Here is a 25309-nt window from a genome sequence, read left to right on the forward strand (position 1 = left end):
TTTTTTATTTCAGAAGCTGTTGATTCATTGCTTTCAGCTGTGTGATTCCCAATTTGTTCTGTGTTAGTGTTCTCTGCATTTGTTATGGGTGGGTTTGGGTTCTGAGGTTGCATTTTGTTCCTTCTCATCATTTTGTGTAGCACTGTCTTCTGACCTTTGTTGTAGATATTCGTTGTAGTTATAACCTTAACACGTACTGAAGTTCTGGTGCAAATCGGACCTGGGCTAGGCCTGGGTCTGGGGGTTCCCAGAACGCGGCAGAAATTCCTACTTGGTGGGCGGGGTGGAGGAGGTGCTGCGGAGTGGTGGGTGGCGTCCCAAGGGGGTGGAAAGGCTTCTCACCCACGCTGCACCTGGGCTAGGACCAGTAGTAGGTCCCGCCAGTGCAGGATAGCAGGAAGCTCTCCCACACACTCACCGGACCTGGGCTAGGACTGGGTCTTGGAGCTGTCTTTTGAAAGCAGAAATCACTGGCTTTCATTTCCAACATTTAAAACTCAGTGCTCTTTGGTTAAAGGCAGAGCAGCTTTACCTTTGACCCTCCATGAGGTTTTTTTTGTTTTGTTTTGTTTTGTTTGTGTGTGTGTGTGTAACCAGGGATTGAACTCTGACCCTTGCACTTGCCAGGGAAGTACTTATTCTACTGAGCCTTCTCCCCGGCCTCCAAGTTCTTTTGAGGTTGTCTTATTTCCTTTGTCACTGGGATACAGCACCTAACATCCACAACTCTAAGAAGTTTATTTTGGCTCACAGCATGCAGAGGTTTCAGTCATAGCCATCCAGCACCCAAGCAGGTTGGCATAGCAGGGAGCATCGCAGAGGAGAAACAGCATGTGCCATGGAATCAGAAAGCAGAGAGAGATCTGAGGAGGAGGAGGGAGACAATCTCTTCTAGGCCACGCCCCCAGTGACCCCCTCTTCTGCCAAGCTTCAGCTCCCAGCATCACACTGAGCTATAAGTCCATCAGTGCACAAATGCACTGATGAGTATCACACCCCAGGATCCAGTCACCTCCACAGCCCCACTTATGTGCTCACAAGGCTTTATGGGGACATCTAGGTTTTACCATAACAGAGGTATTTACTCGAAGGAAGTTGTCACAAATAGTAATAAGGCTGCACATGGTAGCACTGATCCTGATGATGAACATCTAGATAAAAAGTTTAGTGAATAACCTGAGGGAGGAACCTAGTTACAAACACCAGACCACACATCCCAGAGCTGTGACCCAACAGCCCATGGCCTGGTGAGTACTACAATCTACCACATATCAAGGTTGGCAGGTGAGCCTGAGTCACCAGTATTTAAACCCAATGCACAGCGAAGACCTAAAACAATCAATGGTATTCTGGAATATTCTAGAAATTTCTTTAGTGAAAACTGTTGACAGCCTAAGCCCCATGGCCTCCAACTTGGGGAAGGCTGGAGGGGCTGCCTTATCTTTGGCTTCAAGCCACAGAAAGGGATAGGGTGTCATTTGAGTCCTCTATAATCAGTGACATAAAGGGTAGCCTGAGACAAGGCCACCATGAGCAAGTCTGCTAAGCGAGCCAAAGGGAAGGTGGCTGCCTGGCCAGGCCTGTTGACCTTCACAGGTGTTCGTTAAAGGTCTCTAACACCCAGGAACATGGAAGGCAATTTACTGTATTTTGATGGAAAGAAAAAAAAGGTTCGAAGTTAGTCCTGGAGGATTCAGAGAGACCTCTGCCCCCAATCTCTGTCTCCCATATTCAGGTGTTCAGGGGCCTCCACTGTGGGAGAGAGGGAGAAATCTGACAGCAGGACACTTCTGGCTGTTCATCCCTCCTCCACCTATTCTCTGCTAGAATAAAACTACATCAGCCCAATCCTGTGGGCTAGTGCCTGAATATTCCTGTCAGATATGAGAGTTTGCTGACAGACAGAGACCTCATTTCTCTCCATTCACTGAACTGAAGTGGGAGGAGGGGTGTAGGTTGATTTAATCTCTCAGCATGAGGAAGTTGGAGAAATAGCCTATCTCTAAAAGATGTAAATCGTGTGTGTGTGTGTGGTATTGGGGATTGAACCTGGGACCTTTGCACTAAACTCCATCTCCAGCCCTTTTTTAAAATTTTGAGACAAGGTCTTGCTAAGTCACTAAGCTCCCCAGCCTGAAGTCAAACTTGCCATCCTTCTGCCTCAGCCTCCCTGGAATTATAAGTATGCACTATCATACCACACTAGAAAAAGTTCTGCTTCTTAAAGATCTACTCCACCTTCTTGGTTGCAGCACGAGCTTCTATCTAGGTTGTTCTTGGAAGGCTACCTCGAAGGCCCACAAGACCCAGAGTCAGAGCCAAAGGACAGCTAAAGTCCTTGGATAAAGGGCTGAGAGGGGTTCCAGGGCTGGCACTCTTGTGCACGCTCCACACATACCCTGTGTTCTTCCCTGCCCTGCATAAAGAACAGGAGATAGCAACAGGCTTAAAAGTAAATACATCTGCTAAATAAATGCCAAGCAAGTGGAAGGGCAGGGTGAGGAGCATCTCCCTGGTGATAGACCCTCAAAGGGGGCACCCTGTGGAATTAGGATCATGTGCTGTCATTTGCAGTGACCTCTGAAATTTCACCTAAATCTACCAGGACAGTTGGGTGACACACTTCCAGCTTGGCATGGAGAAAACCCAGCCACATAGAACATGTTCAGAGGACACAGGGGACCAGGAACCAAGTGGCTTTCTGACTGTTCCCAGGGGCTCCTGGATCGTCCTCACTGCCTTCCCTAACCTCACCTGGCCTTGGTTTCCCCCTGAGCAGAGTGGAGCGAACAAATTTGTGTTGGATAGCACAGGATGAGCCTCAGTGCTTCCAGCAAGGAGCCTGGAGGAAGTGGCATCTGGTCACCGAGGGCAGAGGACCCTGAGGCCGTGGAAAGCTACACAGTCATTCCAGATACACTGGGTGTGCGGGGACAGCATCTCAGACTTAAGGGACAGGTGTGTCTCACAGTACTGTGGGCAGGTTGACTCCTATACGTGAGCTCTGTTCTTTCCAGTGAAAATCACTTAGATGTAAAAGTGCCAAAATATTAACAAAGGTAACATAAGGCCTAGACCCAGGGAGGTGTGTGTGACTGACTCTACCACTTTTCAGCCCTCCGATGTCTACCATGAGTCTCACTGCATTCATCCTGAGAGAGCTGGGTTCGATGAAGGGGAACAGACATGAGCTCCTAGGCAGAGTCTGCAGTTCCCACTGCTGCCTCATTGTTTGGGTCCCCAGCTACTCTGAGACACACAGAGAGGCGCTGCCCTCCCTCCTTCCTCAGCAACAGGTTCTGAAGAAGCCTCTTAGTGGTGAGGCTGCTGGTTCACCCTGCTCCACACTCAGGAGAGGGCCCTGTTTGCTGGAGACACACAGCTTTTCCTAAGGGCGGTGACATTATACAGGGGACATGAAACAAAGGCCATGCTGGTGGCTGGAAAAACCCAAGCTGAGTCCCCCTGGCTCCAGTGTTTGGTTGGGCATCTTCCCTGCGGGCCAGGCACAGCAAAAAAGACCATCTCTAGAAACCTCTCACTTTCAAAGGCCAATCTCCCGTGTGTGTGTGTGTGTGTGTGTGTGTGTGTGTAGCTCTGAGGGCAGCTGGCAGTTCCCCATCTGCTCCCCATCAGAGAGCCAGATATGAATGAGGAATGGAAGAGTGGGTTGGGAGCAGCCGCCTCTCTGGACAATCTGGCAGGGCCTCAAACTGCTAAACAGAGAGTTCCCAGGTGACCCGGCACCCACGTCCATCCCCAAGAGATGGGAACGCGGCCACACCACCTCGTGTGAGCACTCATAGCAGCCTTATCCACAGTAACTGGACACCATCACTGGTGAGGGATGAGCAGCATGTGCTACTGTTCAGGCAACAATGTTGCCTGAGGAAGGAATTAAGGAGCCAGGCACAGTCACATATGCCTATACCCAGCACTCTGGGAGGCTGAGACAGGAGGATCACAGATTCAAGCCCAGCCTGGGCAACGGAGCAAGACTCTGTCTCAAAATAAATAGGCAAATAAAATACATAGATGATAGATAGATAGATAGATAGATAGACAGATAGATAATAGGTAGATAGAGGATAGATAAGTAGATGATAGGTATAGATGATAGGTAGATAATAGATAGATAGATAAATAGATAGATAGATGATAGGTAGATAGATGATAGATAAGTAGATAGATGATAGGTAGATAGATGATAGGTAGATGATAGATAGATAGATAGATAGATAGATAGATAGATAGATAGATAGATAATGAACAAGGAAGAGTATAGATAGCTGCCTTAATATGGATGAATTCTGAGTACACGCTAAGTGCAAGAAGCCAGCAAGTGTTATAGCAAGCGTTGAGAACAGAGAAATTCCTAGAAACAGAAAGTAGATTAGTTGCCTAAGGCTGGGGGAGGGTCCCTTTGGGGACAAGGAGTAACTACTAGTGGGCACCGGTTTCTCTTCAGAGTGACAAAAATGCCCAAAGTAGTGGTGAGGAAGCACGATTCTGCCAGTGAACTAAAACACATTAGGCTACACCATTTTAATGGTGAACTCTAAGGTATACGTAGCAGAGCTGTTCTGCGGGGACTGTCCTGCAGCACCTCCTCTAGGAAATGTGCTGATGCATGACAGTACTGACATGCTCAGTTGCTTTCTGCATCCTCTTGCTCCTCCCTGGAGGCTTCGTTTTCCTCCTGTTACAGCCCATTTCCAGACACTCCCAGGGCTCGTGGCCCTGTCATCCCTCCACCCCCACCAGCCTTCCTCACTCAGGGGCCAGGCATGGCTGTGACACTGTCTCAGAACATGGCCAAGCCAGCACAGCCCAGAACCAAACCTGGACAAGTTTATAATGTGGCCTCTGAGGGAACCCAAGTCTTCCTCTTCCTTTCCTAGCAGTGGCTGCCAAGATTTGGAAGGGTTGTAATGCACAGTGTACCACTGGCACGGCAGAGAGTTGTCTGGAGCTGTAATCTAGACGGTCTGCATCTGAGAGTGCCCAAAGTTGGCCTGGTCCCCTCTCCTGGACAAGAACCTTACTCCTCCCCAGCCAAGTTCAGGTCAAACCAAAAGTGATGACTCTGGTGAGAGGAGGCACCAAGCTGTTCTGGGGCTAAGGTCAACCTTTAGGCAAGGAAGGACTTGATGTCAAAGATCTGGGAGATTAAAAAAGGCCCAGGTGACGCCATCTTCCTTTCTTATGGAGTGGTTTCCTACAGTGAGCATCACATCAGTACTGTAGTTTCTGGATAAGAAAGCCTGTATGTAGTGGACATCCTTGGGATGGATGTCTTCAGAGTGATTGCAACACACAGTAGGAACTATGGTAGTGGCTGATGTTTTTATTCTCTGCAATTTTCTAAGAGTGAGGAATTATATGAATGAGAAGAAGCCATTGGCTTGTTAGTGGTATACCCTGTTATATATTAAATTAGTGTTACAGTTTGTGTCTAGTTATCCCCCCCAAGCCTCATGCAGTCATGGGCTGGCTTCTAGAGTTTGTGACTAATTCTTGATCCAATGCTGGGATTATAGGTGTGAGCACTACAGCTGCTCTGGGGCAGATAATCTGCATTACAATATAAGGAGGGGAGAGAAGCTTGCTAGCTGCCTCAGCTGCTGACCCCTTCCCTTTGCTCTTTGCTGTTTTCTGCTGCCATGAACTGCTGCCTTCTGCCATGTGCCCCTCTCTCCTGGAGCCAGCCAAGTATGGACTGAAATCTCTATTAACTGTGAGCTAAATAAACCTTTCCTTCCTTCATTTTGGGTGTTGGGTATTTTGTCCCAGCAATGACAGAAAAGCAACAGACAACTAGAGAGTGTTCAGAGACCTAGAAAGAGATGGCCACAGTACTTGTATTTTTGGAAGAAAGTGAAGCCAATGGAGGAATTTAGGCAAATTTTTTGAGACTCTCTGGGAAAAGGCCTCTCTCTAAATAAAAGAAGCAATATATTTCCCACGAGAAGCATAAAGATGAAGGGCTGGCTGAGAAGTAACTTTAAAAAGCAAACTAGCTTCATGGCCGTGACATAAAGTGTGTCAATTTCAAGAAGGTATTGCCATGGTCACGTTAATAATGGGCGGTGCTTGTCCAATACTGAAAAACACAGCTTTGCCTTTTCAGGAGCCACTCCCCAGCATGAGCTGATTTTAAAAATCCTCCAGCCACAAATGCAGCTAAGGGAAGTCTGACGACTGGCAGCGAAAGTCCCAGTTTAAGGAAGGGACTGCAAAACAATTAAGCTGGGGAAAACGAGCATGTGCAGGAGAATAATGCAATTTCCTAGTGCAGCAGATGCCGGAGGGAAACAGTACCCAGGAACAGTCCATCAGATGGTAATTACAGCCAGCCTGGGTAAGAAGGGCTGAGGAAAGGGGGCGATTTGAAGGGTGCTGAGTGCCAGCAAGGAGCATCTTCCAGAGCCCACACCAGGGAGGGCAGGCTGGCATGGAGAGGAGAGGGGTCCGTGGGAAACTAAATGCACGGATCCACATGGAGATGTCCACAACATTCATTAGTCCAGATTTCAACAGACCAGCACTAATAACCAGAAAAAGTAAAATAACGGGGTTGGTCATTCTGAAAAGACAGGAGAGACAGAGACACAGAGGGACGGAGCGCAGAGACAGAAAAAATTCACACCATCATCCCACAAACACTATAACCAAGAGGAAGAACCACAGTGGCCATAGGGAACTTCCATTAACAATGAGGCAAGGGTAGGGGTTGTCTAAATTTAAAGCAGATTTTTTGGAATTTGATATGACAAATAATAGTTATTTAACCACCCAGTCCCAGAAAGGAAGCAGTGCCTGGGACACAAGCCATACGCACTATCTCTCCTCCAGGATTTCTAAAGAAACCAGTCCCATCCCCCAGGGCCCACTCCTTGGGGATAGCACAAGACCCTAGAAACTCTGAAACTAGACAGGCAGTGCCCCGAGGGAGGCGACGGTGACACAGACAGCCCCGAGTCCCTCTGGAAGCAAGCAGGAGAGAAAACCCACTTGTGCGCGGGGCCACCCCCACATCCCAAGCATGGCCACACCATTATCCCAGCCAGATTTGGAGGGTCTCTCTGACCATGTACCCATGCAGGTAAGCCAGGCTGAATCACCAGTAAAAATTTTCCATGACACTCTCAGAATATAAACACATAGGCCATGACGGCTCATCAGAGCCAAGAAGAGAATCCCCCCGCCTGCCATGAGGATGAAGGTGGTGATCAGAGTGGTCCCTTTCTCTGGTCCACAAATCCACCCTAGTGACTGTGGAGACACTGGTAGGACTCTGTCAGGCTGACTTCTGTACTCTGGGATGAACATCATCTGCATTTTCTGGGCTCTTTCTTATGGCCTGTTGTGGGTGGGCTGTCAATTAGCAGGAAGGCCAGGGAAGGTGTGTGGCAGAGACACCTACCATCCAGAGGAGGCAGATGCGACAAGGGCCTCGGGGCAGGAGGGGACACACTGCCTGCCATGCGGTGATGAATTTCAATCACCACTGCCTTGTGCCAGGTTTAAATTGGCAACCCACCGAGATGAAACGCTTTCCATCCCATTACTCATGCCTGGAGGGAGCCGTTCCCCAAAAGATTGGCTTCCTAGGTGAAGGCAAGGGATGCATGGTCATCTGAAGATGTAAATGGGATAAAAGGCACGTGAGGTGCACGGCGGAGAGAGGTGGCATGCACCTGCAGGGGTGCGGGGGTCCCAAGGAAAGCTTGAGGCTGGGGTGGGAAGGGGTGCAGAACTTACTAACACAACAGCTCCGGCTCACGGAGCACAGCTACTGCTCTGCAGAGAGCACAGTGCACACGTGGCCACGTCTCCTCCAAGTAGAAGGGAAAATCTGGTGGCTCAGTGTGTCAGATACTCACCCCGAATTGGAAAGCCATCTAAAATGTGACAAAGCACACATATTTTTAAATAATGCAATATAGCATTTTAACTTCTGAACAGTAAGACCCATTCCATGTGGTGTTGATAGTCTTTAAAAGATCTTTTAAGATGCCTAAAATATTTGCTTTTTTTTCTTGAGTATGGGAATTGAACTGAGGACCTTGTGAATGCTAGGAAAGCACTCTGTCACTGAGCTACAGTAGTGTATCTTCACTTTAGTAAAAATCTGATTTCAAGATTGAGTACAATACATAGCAATAAAAGAGCTTCTTAAAAAGTCAGAATTCACCAGCACAATAAACACTGCCGTGTGGGGAAAGCAACAGGTGACATGCATCAGGACTATTACTTTCCCACCTGTGCCCTGGAGGGCTGTTCCCTGAACCCCAAGTTTAAGCTCTCCATCTCTGCTGTTTTAAAATATGCCAAGATCACCGAAGGAAGGGACACGGGGCACAGTGTACACAGAGGACCAGAAGAGAAAATCATCAAATGTAAGCAATCATTTTCAAGTGATACCAACTTGGGAAGTAATGAGGGATGATTTCTAATAAAAATGAATGTTTTCTATGGCTTTCTCTACACCTGGAGCTCCAGTGTACCTCAGAATGACCAAACGCGAGCAAATCCCAGGGATAGGGGGAGAGGAAGGGGAGCTTCTGATCCCTGCCAGTGCCAGCGCCCCTACTCAGTTCACCCCAGGGCTGAGGACCCCTGGGCCACAGGCACCACCAGTGCTGAGGGCTTCTCTGAGCTTGGCTCACCTTTATCTCACCTGACCCAAAAGCTGCAAAGCAGCCCCCCACCTGTCAGTGCCTGTTGTTGTCCTCCCGCCTCTTGTCCTGGATCCAGCCTGACCCAGGGAAGTACATTTCAGATTGACACAGCATGGAGCTGTCCTCTGACTCCAGCAGGCTATCTTCACACCAAACTGGCAGCCATGGCCCTCGTGACCAGGTGGCATCCCCAGGATGGCCACATACAAACAGACCCCGGGTCCTCCAGGGAGCTCCCTAGAGAGCAGCAGGCCTGTCACTGCCAGAGTGTCTGTGACCTGGGACAAATAAGAGGTAGAGGATGAGGAGTCCTTTCAAAGTGACACAGTGAGTTGGGGGTGGGGAGATAAAAAGTCCCAGACTGGCTAAGAGGGGAGTGTCACTGCTCCTGTGAGCTAAGGACACAGGCATCTCAGCACCACTTGGCACAGGCTCTGGGCCAGGCTGTGTGCTAACTCAGACTGGTCTGTGAGCACCTAAGCGCAGAAATCAAGAGACACGTTGGGGCTTTATGGCAGTTTGAATGATTCTATGTCTTGCAAATCTAATAATAAAACAATTGGACTTGAATTCATGTCTATCCTTGCTTTTTAATTTAATTTTACCAGGAGTTCGCTTTGTATAAAACTATGACAGATAGTGCATTAAAATAAAAATTAAAAAGTCCTTCATTACAGACAGATTGGGAAGCACTGCTCTGTAGGATTCTCACTACCTCTGCATCTGTGCTTGTGTTTTTCAGAATAACAAGTTAGGACAAAAAGAATTGCAAGTTGCTTTTGGTCTCTACCTAAATATAAAGTTACAGCTTAGCAGAAGAGAAATACGGATTGGCTGTGTACTTCCCTGAGCTCTTTTTGTTCTATCTGAGCTCCACTGCTGTGACACGCAGGTCCTGTGCTCAGGGCTCTAGTCCTCAAACTTCCACTTTTCTTTTCCTTTCTCGAAGGAACAAAGTGTAGCTTACCAAGGATTTCTGTTAGCTTACTTGAGTGGCCATCCATGCGAACATGGCAAGCCCATACGTCAGCCCACTTGACCTGGTTTACTTCCCAGTGGGGTTTTGTGCACATGTGCCCATTTCCACTGAAAATGACATCTAAGTGCCTGCCTGTCCTTCTCCTTGTTCTGGTCACAACGAGATACTAAGCCTTTCATTTTAAGCTCAAAAAGTCCTGCCCTCCCCCCAGCAGCACACAGAAGCCCCCAGAGAGGAGCTGAAAAAAAAAAAAAACAGTTTAAAAGCAAACACGGGGGGCAGGGGTACAGCAGCTCTATTGTCCTGACAGCAGAAGGCCACTTTACTGCCTTGGAAGCAAAATGTAGATTCCAAGGGGCACTGTGCTTTGTGGAGAGAGGGAGAGGGGAGGAAATGGAAACCCATGGAAGGGTGACCCTTGGTCATTTGTCCTGGGCCACTGCTGCCCAAGGGTGCCCCTCCGGTGTGGCCCTACAGGACGGTGTGGTTTCCACATGGGGTGACGGTGAAACGGCCACTCAAGGGCAGGTCTGTGAGAGGCCTGGGGCGCCTCCTGTAAGGGTATGAGCGCCAGCTTCCCTGTAATTAAGAAGCAGCCTGCTCCTAGGAAGACTCTGCTGCCACCCCATCTGCCAAGCCCGCGGGAGCTGGCACCGCGCCGCCCTGCCTGCCGCCCGGCTACCCACCGCGTCCTTGGAGACCGCCTTTGATGGAGCGTTGATGCCAAGCTTTTCCAGAGGATAGACAATCTGTCGTCGTGGGCGCACGGGAACCAAGTAATGAAGGGCAGATGTCAGCGAGTGGGCGTCGGGGCTCTGCAGCTTGAAGGCAGCAATCTATATTTTAGGAGCGAGAATGTCAGAGAGGCGCGGGGCAGATGTCGGCACGCAGCTTTACAAATACAGAGCTCTCCACACAGCCAAGTCAGAGAGGGAGACATCAGCAAATAAACAAACATACTCTTCGAGCAGAGGAATGAATTGTAGATAATGCCTGACACTAATGAAGATAATTATGAGAGTAATTACATTACTATCTCTGTGGGAATGACAGATAAACAAGTGGCTTGGTTTATAGGATTTCTCAGTACAAGTATCTTCCCCAGGAGGATATTCTTCTCCATGGCAATCATGAATCAGCGTGGTCTGACCCCGTTAAACTGTGCTGTCTGTGTCCTGTTAACCTTTGTATGTGTGTGGCACACGCAGCTTGCAGGAGGCGCGGGCGAAAGACGCCACCCGAGGGGCGAGGGGTATGGGTGGAAAAATCCTCCTGCTAGTGAAAGGCACTCACAGAGACACGACTGGACCTTTGTTGATAAAATAAACATTTCAAAACAAAAGGATCAGACTGGAAAGTGGGGGTGGGGTGGGGAAAGCAGATCATATTATTTTGACCCATTATGGCTGGGTTTATGCTGACTGAAATGGACTATGATGAATCAGGTTTCAGGAGAGTGCTTTGAATATTAATTTTATCTAGTTCGGAAAACTTGTCAGAGAAAGTGAAGTGTGTTGATTTTTATCTTTTACACATGGATAAAATCCTAGTTTTAATGAAACCCATACTCAAGACATGATCATCATTTAAACCTCAAGAGCTAAACTGTGAAACCAAAACTTAAACCTGTATCTGTTTAGTTCAAGCCAGAAACCAATGAAAGGAAAGCTGAACTGCAGATGTACCCTAATAAATAAGATGGGCCACACGGCATTTATCTGCTCTTAGGAAGAGCCTTGGGCATTCCTCAGAGCTTTGACAAACCTTTACCACAGAGCCTGGAGCTGGCCTCCACAAACTGAGCAGCAGAACCCAGGAATCTGCTATTATGTCTGTGAGTGTCTCTCAGCGCATCCTTACGGGGCTGTGGAGGACACAGCCCTCATTATTCAAGCTGAAAAGCCCGATTTGGCTCCATTCAAGTACAGCTTTATAGCAGAAGTTGGAAATTCTTATCTAAATTGTTTGGAATTGCTTCTTACACACTGTGTGTGTGTGTGTGTGTGTGTGTGTGTGTGTGTGTATGTGTGTGTTTACTAGAAGGGCAAGGAGAAAGCATATCCATTTCCAAATCCTCTGATAGTAGGCAACATGCTTCTAAATCTATACCGCTGTGGTAAACAGATAATGAAATGCCCAGTCGAGCATGGATGGGAACAGAGTTTCTCCCGCACAGCCCATTCTGGTTGACATCATGAGTAAGACTAAGGATTTGATGCCACACCCCGAAGGGCACAACATTGTGGTCTGGTCAAATGTAAAGTTAAAGGAAAATGTACAGGAACCAGGGTTTCCAGAAAAACCACGGCCTTCCTATCTCATTCTGTTCAAATCCAGGGCTTTCACATTGTTATTAGTTGCCCTAAAGTACAATCTGTATCTCAATAAAAATATCACTTGTGGTTTTTTTTGTTTTTCCTTCCCCATCCTCCTGTCCTGGCCCAAAAAGCTTCTGATCAATAAGATACAACTGGCTTAATTACTGTTATGTGTTGTCCTAAGACACTTTGGCTTGCTTAGTAAATAGTTTGGAATTATAACTCTTTTTTCTTTTTAAGGTATTTAGTACAGGGTCTACAGGGTCACACTACACAGATTGGCATCAGAGTGATCCTCTTGTTTTCAGCCTCCCAAGCACTGGGATTATAGGTGCATGCCTCCACGTCCAGTCTCAGTAAATAGCCTGGTAAGATTATTTAGGGCAGGGGAGACAGCTTGGCAGTCTAAGCACCTGCCTGGCAAGTGCAATGACCCAGGTTCCATCTCTGGTACTGCATGCCATGCTGGTCCCCATGCTATTCCAGGCACCGAAATAGGTTCATGCTTGTAATCCTGGTGCTGGGAAAGCTGAGCCAGGAGGATCATTATGAGTCTGAGCTGCATAGTGAGACCCTGTACCAAGTGTATATATATAAATAAAAGATATATATATATATATATATATATATATATATATAAAATTTTAAAAGATGATTTAAAAATCTGGGGCCAGCAAGATAGCTCAGTGGACTAGCCTACCAAGGCAAGTGCAGGGACTGGGGTTTGACCCTTGGCACCACATACTGTGCTGGCCCTGCACCCTGGGCATGCTGAACTGGCCACCAAGACTGGGCACAGTGGTACACACCTATAAGCCCAGCACTAGGGAGGCTGAAAACAGGAGTATCACTACAAGTCCAAGCTGTCTAGTGAAACCATGTATCAAATACATAAATAAATGAATGATTTTTAAAAATTGAAGACAAAAGATTATTTAAAAATCTGCTAAGCTCCCTTGTAGGTATTCAGAAGACACATAACAATGCCCAGGCCCTGGGTCCTGAGGTTCTCAGAAGGTTCAGTGTGGTCAAGTGTGGAGGCTGCAGCCCACAGCACAGGTCCCCAGTATAGAATTCCCATCAACCCAGCTGGTCCTCTTGCAGGTGTCCTCCCCCAAAGACTTACAGACACCATGCTACCGATATTGAGGCACACCCGTATTTACAGCAGTGTCATTGCTATATCTAGTTTTGAAAGCAGCCAAGATGTGTATCAAAAGGTGAATGGATAAAGAAAATAAATATGATACTTATACACAATGGAGTACTACTCTGCCATAAAGAAAGTCAACCTTTAGTCACTTATAGTAAAATGGATGCATCTTCAGACTATAATGTTCAGTGAAATAAATCAGATGCAGGAGCTTACACATAGTATGGTTTCTCTTATATGAGAAAGCCAAAATATAAAGAGCAAAATAAAAGATACTAAGAAACACAGATATGAACTTTTTATAAATAGGAAGAGAACAAAGAAAGATGGAGGAAGTGGGGGGGAAGGGACATAAGACCTGAGATATGTTATGTGCTTATACTGACTCTCTGTGATGAATGTGATCGTTACGTCCTGAAAAGAGGTACTAAAACATTTTTTAAAAAGTTTTAAAGGCACCACCTTCAGAGTACCATGTGTTCTGTCAGTCACTGAGAGAGCTGTAAGAGCCATGAGGCAGTCTATGAGGAGGAGGGGAGCACTGAGCCTGCTTTCCATGCGTGCACCCACGCAACACACACCAGTCTGTGCTGGTCACAGCAGTGTAAGAGCTGTGTGGCATCTCGTCCACTTGCTATGCGAGGCTGTCATAGGGATCCTGCATCACCACTGTCACTCACTGCTTTCATGGAGACAGTGACACAGTTCACTGGGAGTGCTGCAGTCTTACGGAATCCAATGCAACAGACCTGGTTTCTCCTATCTGCCTGTCACCCCAATGCTCTCTGCTTGCAGGAACAAGGTAGGACCACAGGACCCTGCCTTACATCTCAGAGCATCTGTGCATTGCCTTCAGTCTCTGTTTTGTCAACATAGCGGTGCCAACAAATTATCCTACTAGTTACACCACCCTGGTGATTGCACAGCAGCCCAAAGCCTTCTGGACTTGCACAGCCGTGTAAGAAAAGGGCCAAGCTCAACATAGCAACAGGGAGCTGAGACATGGGATGTTATCAAACCCATCCAGGGAGGCAAGAACGGGAGGCAAGTGGCTGCAGCAGAGCACCCAGAGTACCCTGCACACTGGGTTGAGGGTAGCGGGCTTGGTTGGTGTTCTTACCTTGCCCTCCTTGGGCTGTGGGTACACCGGGTAGTAGAGACAGGTCTTGGAGCCCAGACGAAGGATCTCTTTCAGGAAGAACTTCATGTAGTGCCGGAAAGCGGGGTTCAGGGCCAAGTGGTGCAGACGTCCGTGCTCATCCCGCTGGTGGTGGCTGAAGTAGATAAAGTCCTCAATATTGTAGTGGGAGCGGATGTATTCTATGTCCTGCATAGGAGGAAGGGCACTGGAGACTAACTGCAGGCATGATGTGATAAATATTCAGAAAAATGACCTTCCAACTGGGCTTGGTGAAGCATTCCTATAATCCTAGCACTCAGGGAGGCTGATGCAAGAGGACTGCAAATTCGACACCAGCCTGAGCAACCCAGCAAGGTCCTATCTCAAAGTAAAAAAAAAAAAAAAAGTAAAACTGTTTAAAACAGTTTCAGGCCAGCGAGATAGCTCAGCGGACTAAAGCGCCTGCTTAGGCAAGCTTAGACTGCCGTTAGATTCCCGGCACCATGTGCCATGCCAGCCTTGCCCCTAGGGTGGGCTGAGCCAGCCAGAGTCCAGATGTAGTAGTGCAAGCCTGTAATTCCAGTGCTAGGGAGGCTGAAAGCAGGAGGATCACCACAAATCCAAGTGAGACCTTGCAACAACCAAAGATATTAAAATAAATAAATAGGGGTTCAGTCTCCAGTAACACACAAACACACACACACACACACACACACACACACACCCTACCTCATTTTTTTGTGGTGACTTTTTCGAATTAGAAATTATGTTTCCTGAAGGTGCTTATTCTAAAGATTGGTCTTGCAGTACAGTGGCAGAACTCAAATTTGTTTCTCACCCAGTAGCTGCTAACAGTGCAGAAACCTATCAGCCAGGCTTGGATCCACATCTGAGCTGGAGACAGTCCACACAGGTGAGTGAGCCCGGAAGCTCCCAGGGCAGGCAGCAGAGCCTCTGGCATACCCTGTGGGGTGCCGCACCCTTGGCAAGGTGAGAGTGTGTCAGCTCAAAATCCCAATGTGAACTGGCGTGAGTGACTGGGCAATGAACAGCAGGCCCTGCCCACATACACTTCCTGTCTCCAATAAAGGGGACCACAGCTTTCTCTGTGCTAGGTCTTGCACACCCTTTGTCCTCCTGCACTGCACCCAGAAGCAGTGGCTCAGCCTTCCCTGTGTCTCCCAACCACATACACTGTCAGTGCTAGGAGGGGGCCTGGTTGAAGATAGGCCTGCCTTGTGTGTAGCAAGAACCCCATGTCAATACACCTGAAATGTAAGGAAAGTCAACTCCAAGTCAAGTCAAAGACACAGACTTACAGATTGCCCATTGCCTTCCACAGGATAGCTGCTTTGAGAAGTGCCTTCAGAAGGTGTAGGGAACTTGATTTAACTGTAAGTGGGAGGCTAGAGCCAGCAAATCATGAAGACTAGGAAGTCTGTGGCCAAACCCTGCAAGGCCCCTTATATTCCAGCTTTAGCACAGAGCACAGGGAGAATGGGGCTTGGGGTTTCCAGGCTGGGGCTAGCATCAAGAGTGGCTCTGGCTACCTTTCAGTCTGTGCTAACCTTGTAATGGCACTGTAAGACTTTAAAGTACACTGTAAAGTGTACATTGTATGACTTTTCATTAATTACCAAGAACATATCCCTCATTGTAAAATAAGGTGAGTAACATGTGTAAGGTGCAGAAATCACTGACAAGCAAAAAGCAAAGAGCCACAGTGGTTATTAACTAAAAACAGCAGATGGGCCCTGTGCATCTAATTTTACTCCCACCTCAAATCCTCTAAAATAACCAAAAGAACCATATTCTTGAAAGAATTAGGGAGTAACAGAGACCAAAACATAAGGCAGATTTGTCTTGGAAGGAAATTCTACCCTCATTACACCTTATCACCTTGGGCCATGTCAGGGCTTATGCTTTCCACAGGCACAACATCCAAGCATCAAGAGGGAGCCAGACAGGGGCTATCGCCCTCCCAGTCAGGCAGTGACAGGAGAGATGTTATAGAGAAGATGGTAGGCAGGGCTGCCGACCTCTCCTGAGCATCCTGGACCACAAGGACAACTTAATTTTTCACTCACAACATAAACTTGAGGGAAATGGGCTAAAGCAAAATCCAGAATGGAGAAATATGCCCCTCACCATAGAGGAAAGGTTATTCAGTAAGCAGCAGAAAAATCTCAAACACCTACATAATATTTGTGGAGATATCAAGGAAGATCTGGCAGATAGCATAACAAGTCAATCCACTGATCCAAGTTCCAACAGTATATGTCACAGAGAGAAAACAATCCTAAAATTCAGTTGGCACCAGAAGAGGCCTACAAGAGCAGAAACAAATCTGGACAATAAAGGCAAAGCAGGGAGCATCATAATCCCTGACTTAAAATTATACTGCAGAGCTACTATGATTAAAAACAGCATGGTACTGGCAAAGAAAAACAGATCCAATGATCAGTGTTACATGACAGAAGATGCAGAAACAACTCCAAACACACTCAGCCACTTTATCTTTGACAAAGGATGTATCTTTTCCTCACTTTAATAAATGGTACTAAGAAAACTGGCTTTCCATATGTAGAAGATTAAACCTAGATCCGTATCTCTCAACATCCACTAAACTGAATTGAGAATGGATCAAAGATCTCAATATGAAAATGGAAGCACTGACACTAAATCCATAATCAGTTGGCTCCAAGGCAGAGTGACATGGCACAGGGACAGCAGTTCATGGTAGCAGAAGATAGCAAAATCAACCAGAGCAAAAAGGAGAGTGGGATAGCAATCCTCTTTTCCTCTCTTAGAGTGTAAGCAGGTACCACTCTAGTGGGGGTGTAGCACTCACACAATCTCAGGATATTTACAAACTGAGGACCCTGGTCCCCTGCTTGGCCACTGACTTAAGCTCCTAAACTTCTCAAGTTGACACAATGTATCAACCACTACAATCCACCCCTTATCAACCTGGCAACCAGACACATTTCTCTAAAGCAGTTTCTAGATACAAAGACATGCTTATTCTTATCACTTCACCACTTGAACATTATAACACAGGTCTAACAATCCTTAAGAACCATTAAGTCTATCAGCATTATATTACATTTGAAACAACATTTTGCCCCCAGATCCTTAAAAAACTATGTACATCCCTTTAAGCAAAAGACATTTAGTCCATGTCTAAGAGTCACAGAAGTCCTAACAGTTTCAGCATTGCTAAAAACTCCAAATCCCAAGTCTTCTCTGCCATGTAAGGCAACTCTTAGCTACAAGCCTCTGTACACATGAAAAGTCAAACACACATTCAATAGCACAAAATAAACATGTTCATTCCAAAATTTACAAAGAGAGGAATACGAAGGATTGGGACTAAGGCAAGTCCAAATTCCAACAAGGCAAACATCAAGTCCTGTAGCTCCTTGTGCAGATTCTGAGGCAATCTGTGGCAAACTGTGAGCTCCAAAGAGCCTAGGTGGCTCTGCCCTATGGCACTTCTGGTGGCTATAGCTCCAATGGCTTCTTCCTTGGGCTGATTTTTCTCCCTCCTTTCAGGTTTCCTTAGATGATTCATGTACCTGGCTTTTCCAAATTTCTGGGGTCTCCACTGAACATCTGGCTTGACTTTCACAGCTTCACACATTGCCTTCCCAGGGGCACACTTCCTGGCCCCTCAGGACTTCTGAAATTGGGGTGGAAGCCTTCTTAACCCCACAACTCTTGCATTCTGTATGCACCTAAAACCAGAACTATGTGAATGATACCAAGGTCTGATGCCACCTGGAGAAGAAGCCAGACTTTCCTCTCTCTGCTGTAGTGGTCAAGTGCCTGAGTCACTGAGCACTCTGAAATCAATTCTGAGGAACAAATTCTCTGTGCCACCACTATTCTGGAACATGGTAGGGCTACCACTCCTCTGGAACAGGGTGCTCTGTGGCTTTTTCCTCAAAAGAAAGTTTTTCCCTTTGGAAATCTGGAAGCTGAAAGGGGTGTGAATTTGCTGCCTCTTGTGATACCCTCAGGCCATCTATTGTATTATCCTGTTCATTCTTAGCAACTGAGTTAGCCTCTGCTCTATTTTTATAGTCCTCCACTTTACTGGAGCTTCTTTTCTGGCCAAATTCACAATGTTTTAAGTAATCCTGCTGGACTTGTTGCTGTTTATTTGCAACACAAATCTGGCTAAAAGTCCCAGCAATAGCCATGCCATTGTCTCAACATTAGGCTGTCCTGAAATTTTTCTGCCAGATTAATTAGTCTATTGCCCTTAATCTCAGCATCAGGCAAAATCTCTAGACACAAGCTAAATGCAGACAAACTTTTTGCCAATCTGCTCTTGGGTCAGAAGGACCTATATAGTAAAAATGGTCACAATTCCAAAATAGTTACACAGATTTAATACAATTTTGATCAAAATACTAACAGCATATCTCACAGAATTACAGAAAACAATCCTAAAATTCTTTTAGAACCAGAAGTCAGCTACAAGAGCAAAAGCAGTTCTGGGTAACAAAGGTAAGATAGGGAGTGCCGTAATCCTTGACTTGAAACTATACTACAAAGCTACTGTGACAAAAGCAGCATGGTACTGGCAAAAATAATTAAACCCAAGAACTCATGGAATAGAATAAAAAAATACAGAAACAGATCCAGACCTACTCAGCCACGTTATCTTTGACAAAGGAACCACATCACTTCACTGGAAGAACAAATAGCCTCTTTGATACATAGTGATGGAAAAACTGGCTTTTCACATGCTGAAGATTAAAACTAGATCTGTCTTTCACCATGCATTGCACTAAAATCAAAATGGATCAAAGATCTACTGAAAAGAAAGAAGATATTTCAAAGATATTGAAAAGAAACTAAATCTATTGAAAGAGAAAATAGGTGGCGTGTGTGTGTGTGTGTGTGTGTGTGTTACCAGGGATCAAACTCAGGACCTTGTGCTTGCCAGGCAGCATTTATTCCACTGAGCTATCTCCCCAGCTCTTAGGTAGAATTCTTCAATACACTGGTGTGGGAAAAGTCTTTATGAACAAAATACTGATTACACAGAAATTATCCCAAAGGATCAACAACTGAGATCTCATTTGATTAAAAAGCTTTTGCACAGCAAGAGAAACTGCCAATGGAGGGAAGAGACAATCCACAGTGTGGGAGTAACTTTTACCAGGTGATCCTCAAGCAAAGGATTACTATCAAGAATGTATAAAGTGGGGCTGGTGAGATGGCTCAGTGGTCTAAAGCACATACTTAGAACAAGCTTTAGCAAAGCCCAGGGACCACGGTTCAATCCCCCAGCACCACATGTCAGCCAGCCCGCCCCCTGGTGGGCTGAGCTGGCCACACACACACATAAATAAATAAATAATTTTTTTTTTTTAAAAAGAATGTATAAAGTACTAAAAAAAAAAAAAAACACCCAAATTTAAGAACTCAAGAAAGGGCATCTGAAATAAATAGACACTGCTCAGATGAAGAAGTAGAAATGGCAAATATGTGAAAAAATGTTCAGCATCATCGGTCGTTCAAGAAATGCAAAATAAAACAATGCTGAGATTCCATCTCAACTCAGAAAGAATGGCTATTATCAAGAAAACCACCAATAACAAGTGCTGCCAGGGTTGTGGGGGGGAAAGGAAGTCGTCTCCCCTGTTGGTGGGAGTATGGACTGGTATAACCACTGTGGAAATCAGCAAGGAGATTCCTCAAAATCTACTCCATTCAACCCAACTATTCCTTTACTTGGTATCTTCTGAAAAGAATTAAAAGTATCATAGCACAGCAATGTATGCACACCCATGTTTATACAGCATAGTTTGTAATAGCTAAATCTTGAAAGCAGCCCAAATGCTCATCAACTGATAAATGAATGCAGACATGAATTTTTAAATACAGTGTAGTTCTATGCAGCCACAAAGAAGGATAAACTTGAGACATTTCTAGCTATGAGACACACATGTGTTAATACTGCATTGTTTCTCTGGTATGAGAAACCAAAAGTGTAAATAAGGACCAAAATGTGTAAGAGATTTTATGAAATAGGACGAAAACATTCAAACGAGAAAGGGCACTAGGGAGACAGGAGATGGAAAGGAAGGATGGAGAAAAAAATGAGAAAAGAAGGAAAAAATGAAAACAAAGCTTTTGTAAATAAGGAAAGGAAGAGGGGTTGAAGGGCAGATGGGAATGGCGGTGGGGGGGAATCAACATATACCATGTAAAGGCACAAATTCCGTATGATGAAGGTGATCGATATGTCTATAGAAATTACCAATACACTTAAAAAAAACTAAAGCCGGGGAGATGGCTCAGTAGAATAAGCACTTCGCTGGCAAATGCCAGGGCCTGAGTTCAATCCCCAGTTCTGCCAAAATAAAAATAAAAAAATTAAAACAAACACAAATTAATAAAAAGCTAAAAAAAGTCTACAAAGTGGGGTGGACATCCATAAGGAGTACAGGCGTCAGAAAAAGGAGTCATTCACATCAAATAAATAAAAAACAAAAATAAAACTGCAAAAGAGGCACTGTGCAGTACATCATGATCTAAGAGTCACTGTCAAGGAAATAAACAGCTGTCTTACAACTTACCACTTCGTTTCTGATCACTGCAATGCCAACAACTTGTTCTGCCACTTCTGCCACGAACACCTGCATTGGCGTCCCATCCTACAAGGAGAAGCAGCTGCTTTTGGACCCTTGAGCATGGCCATCAGTGTTCCCACGAGCAGCAGAGGTGGACAGGTGACTGTTGATCCCCTAACCACCATGGCAATTGACAAGTAGGGCTGGGTGTTAAGCTCCATGTCTTCCCAATGGCTGTTCCCTTTCACTTCAACTCTCCAAGTACTGTGATCCCATTTACAGTAAAACACAGCTTGGGAGAGTTGGTTACTTGCAAGACAGCCTGCTCAGATGGCCTGAACTGATGACGCAAGCCCAGTCCCTGCTCCTCAGAACTCACCTTCTTTACATCAGGGGTCATCGAATTCTCTGATCTCAAGACCGATACACACTGAAGACTCCAATGAGTTTGGTTTATGTGTGCAATTTTAACACAGCCTTCTATATTTGAAAGTAAATCTGAGAAAAATTTGACCTTAAGAAATTTTGTTTTCCAGCACTTGGGGGAGGATGAGGCAGGAAGATCATTGTGAGTTCGAGACCAGCAGACTACAAAGTGAACTCAAGGCTAGTCTGAATTGCACAGTGAGACCCTGTCTCAAAGAAAAAATTAAAAATATTTTGTATAATTTATTAATACAACAATATGTATGAATTTTTGTTTAATTTATTGATAAAACAAAATTTTAAATTTGTTCATTACTTTATTTTAGGATAACAATACATAAACTTGTTTATTTCATTTAAAATAATAACAGAGCATGGTAATATGATGAATTTTTAATAAAAATAACTACATCTTCCAAAACAAAAATATTGAAAGAGTGGCATGGTTTTCTGTTTTTGCCAGTCTCTTGAATGTCTGGCTTAATAAAAGACAGCTGGATTCTCAGATCTGTAGTCAATCTGTTGCAATATGTTATTTTGGTTGCAATATATGTAAAAAAAAATTCTGTCTTCACAAAAATATGTAATTAGAAAAGGCAGAAGTATTTAAATAATCTTTCCACATAATTATGGATATTCCTCCTCAACAATCTACCAAAACTCAACGGCTGGTGACGTTCATCCGAACACAGTGTTAATGAACAACATATACACTGCTCTTTTAAAATGGGTCGGAATGACTCTTTTATGTATGTGTGTGTTGGTAGCATCACGTCTTGTTTCCCTGGAAAATATCCATTCACCAAATGTTGACCCATTCTATTACAAAACATCCAGCATCACCTCCCTTACCACCACCACCCAAAACGTCTCAAGTACTGGATAACTGGCTCATTAAACTCCTAATAGCAGATACTGCTTTTTCTAAATTCTAGTTTTTTTCTTGATTGGATTATATCAGTGGAGTCAAAACTGGCTCTTGTCTTCTTGGAGTGATAAGCCATCTCATTCATTAAAAAAAAAAAAAAAAAAAAAAAGTCTGTTAACCACCCAAGTCCAAAACAATGTATTTTTCTGCCAGTTGTTCTTTTAGGTAAAAATGGTGTTCCTGGAGAAGGGCAGCTGGCTCAGCACGCAGAGCTCCAGCACTTTTCTCCACCAGCCAGTGCACTTGTGGCTGCAGCAGCAGATGCCCATGAGCATCTCCCTGTCGCACAGAGGGCTGAAGCACGTGGGTGCAAGGGCTGGGCTACGAGACGTAAGAACTGTATGGCTTCATCAAGGAGATCATCCAGTGAAATTTGCTTTTCCTTTTTTCAGTTGAGATAATGCATTGTAGATTCACATGCAATTGCAAGAAAGAACACAGAAACCCCCTGCACACGTTGCCCAGTATTCCCTGTTGGTAAGAGCTTGCAAAGTGATAGCATAAGACAAGCAGGAAACTGACACTGATTCACTTGTGTGTGGGGGGCGTATGTTGTGTGTGCAAGGGTGTGCATGCTTGTGTGTTACATTCTATGCAATTTCACCTCTTGTATAGGTTTCTGTAGCTACCACATCACGATCCTGCACACCTCCAACCCCACAAAAGACCCTTTATAACAATACCCACTACCCTGCCTAGAAAGATACAATCTGTTTTCCATTTCCACTTCTAAAATTATGCTACTCCAAGATGTTTTATGAATGGGGTCACACAGCACACAGCCCGTAAAGCCTGGCTTTGCTCTCGCTCAGCACAGCCCCTTCCTTTCCAGGCTGTGCCGTGTCCCACTGCAAGCCCTCACAGTGCAGCCATTCATCTAGACATCTGGGCTGCTGTGGGCCAAGTCCTCATTTCCCTGGAAGACATGCTCAGGGGTGCGTCTTTCAGTCAGAACAGTTGCAGGCTTAGTTTCTTGAGAAACAACTGACACGTTTCCCAGAGCAGCTGCACCTCTTAGGATCTTGCCAGCCATGTAGAAGTGAGCCAGTGCTCTGCATCCTTGTGGGCATTGGTGTACATCAGAGAGTGGGAAAGGAGTGTGACTTCCTACTCTTATGAAAATAGCCTGGCCTCACACACTCACTGAGCATCTGGATCTCAGACTGAAGATCCTAGGCTTGGGCTCCTTAGACCACACTTGGAGAACTCACACTTCAGTTCTTACCTCCAGTGGGGCCAGGAAGAAGGGAGTGAAAGAGACCAAGACAAACCAAAGTGAAGACAACAGAAGCGTGTGGCCAGGCTCCCTTCCAGGGGGTGAGTGTCATCCCAGGAGCACGGCCTGGCCCTGGATGCTTTTGGGATGGGCACCAGACACCCACAGGTCCTGAGCTCCCCTTCTATGACCACTTTCAGAGGTGCCCATCCCAGATCTATCTCATTTTGTCACATTACCTGCATCAAATTCAAACTTCCTACCCCCATAATCGTTGTAGGGTACTATCGCCACTCCTACCAGGGCCACCACTGTCGGAAGTAGCCTCACTTCCTCCCCCCTTGTCTCCTGTTTCTCACTTCTGTGCCTCTCCTATGGCCCCCACCTGCACTGCTCCTCCACTGTGGCCTCAGGGCAGGGAGGAGGCCACTGTGGTCACCCTGGTACTCACAGGGTCTCTGCGGGCCTCGTTGTACTGGGCCAGGTCCTCCAATATGCTCCTACTCAGCATGAGGGAGCTCACCAGCTGCTCCACACCAGGAGTGTCCGTACCTTTGGCTAATCTTATTTTAATGGACCTAGACGGGGAGAGAAACATTTCTTAGCTTCAAGTGCTAAAATGTGTTTCACTCCCAAATACAGCCCGGATTATAACATGTCACACTTACAAAGAATAAAAAGTGGAAAAGTGCAGTATGTAACATTGAGGTTTGATTCATTTTATAAAAATAACTAATTTTAATCTAAAAACCTCCAAACAACCACTCCACCCCCACAACCCCAAAAATGTGCAAAGAACAAGGTAAAAATCACCAAAAATGCCATGAACCAAAGATAAAGCAGTCATGCTTTTTCTTTTTGATGCTAGGGATGGAGCTCAGGGCCTTCACACAGCGTTGTATCCCCAGCCACTTCCATTTTTAATTTTTGAAATAGGACCTCATTAAGTCATCAAGCTGCCCAGTCTGGGCTTGGACTTGCAATCCTTTTGCCTCAATCTCCCAGAATGCTGGAAATTACAGGTGTGTGCCACCATGCCTGATTAAAGTTATACTTTAAATCTGCGTAATTTAGGTGTGTATCATTTACAACATTCAGCACCATGCTTTATTCCATGATGGAGAGCCATCTCATAGGCACAACAAAACTCTCCCACATTTTTAAAGACTGTTCAGAAGTTAAGGATTACATGGCCTGGACCTGCTGCATGAGTGTTCCCCATAAAGTGGCCCAGAGATGCACACAAGCTTGGGTGTCTGATTTATCTCATTTGACATTATGGCCTCAAATGCATCCATTGTTCTACAAATGACTCAAACTTGTGCTTCTTTACGGCAGAGCAGTACCCCACTGTGTGTAAACAGCACATTTTCTTTATCCATTTATCTGTTGATAGACACATAAGGCCACAAGATTTAGCTATGATGAACTGTGCTTTATTTATTTATTTTGGATTTCAAAGGTTTTTTTACGATATGATTCTTTCTTTAATTTTTTTATTTTATTGAGAAACAAGTATCAATGAGACAGTTTCAAAGCTGATTAATAGGACAGTTTCAATAATTAGTACATTGAACATTGTTATCTTCTTAGAGGTTATCCACAGTACAAGAAGCAGACAGGATATCCTGTCCAAGCACTATTAGTACAAATCTTTCTTCTCATTGAATTAAGCGAAAGGAGCTGTATATCTATCCTATTTTGTATATACAAATACAAAATGGACTTTCCTTTGTATCCCCTTTTTTTGTTTAGTCATGTCAGAGGTGGGTATTCTATTGGCATCTAAACACTATAGGTGCTTCATGGAGAGAAAACATTCTCTCAGGTTTTCACAGAGAGCACATTGGCCAAGCAATGGCCCTGACTCATCCACATGGCTGCACTGACAAAGG

The 25309-nt window shown here is 45.4% G+C and overlaps 1 protein-coding gene across 3 annotated transcripts in view; it reads right to left on the reverse strand.

The window, feature by feature from the left end:
• Positions 1–25309, reverse strand: part of Cfap61 (cilia and flagella associated protein 61) — a 241515-nt gene that overhangs the window by 128693 nt on the left and 87513 nt on the right. For all 3 annotated transcript variants that reach the window (XM_023720073.1, XM_023720075.1, XM_023720074.1), the window contains 4 exons: positions 23866–23992; positions 20851–20928; positions 14255–14461; positions 10350–10499 (listed from right to left, as the gene is read on the reverse strand). In XM_023720073.1, the coding sequence (XP_023575841.1) occupies positions 10350–10499; positions 14255–14461; positions 20851–20928; positions 23866–23992 (562 nt within the window). The remainder of the gene's footprint in view (positions 1–10349; positions 10500–14254; positions 14462–20850; positions 20929–23865; positions 23993–25309) is intronic.

The sequence above is a fragment of the Octodon degus genome, unplaced genomic scaffold (genome assembly GCF_000260255.1).
Source record: "Octodon degus isolate 3935 unplaced genomic scaffold, OctDeg1.0 scaffold00073, whole genome shotgun sequence".
Taxonomy (NCBI): Eukaryota; Metazoa; Chordata; class Mammalia; order Rodentia; family Octodontidae; genus Octodon; species Octodon degus.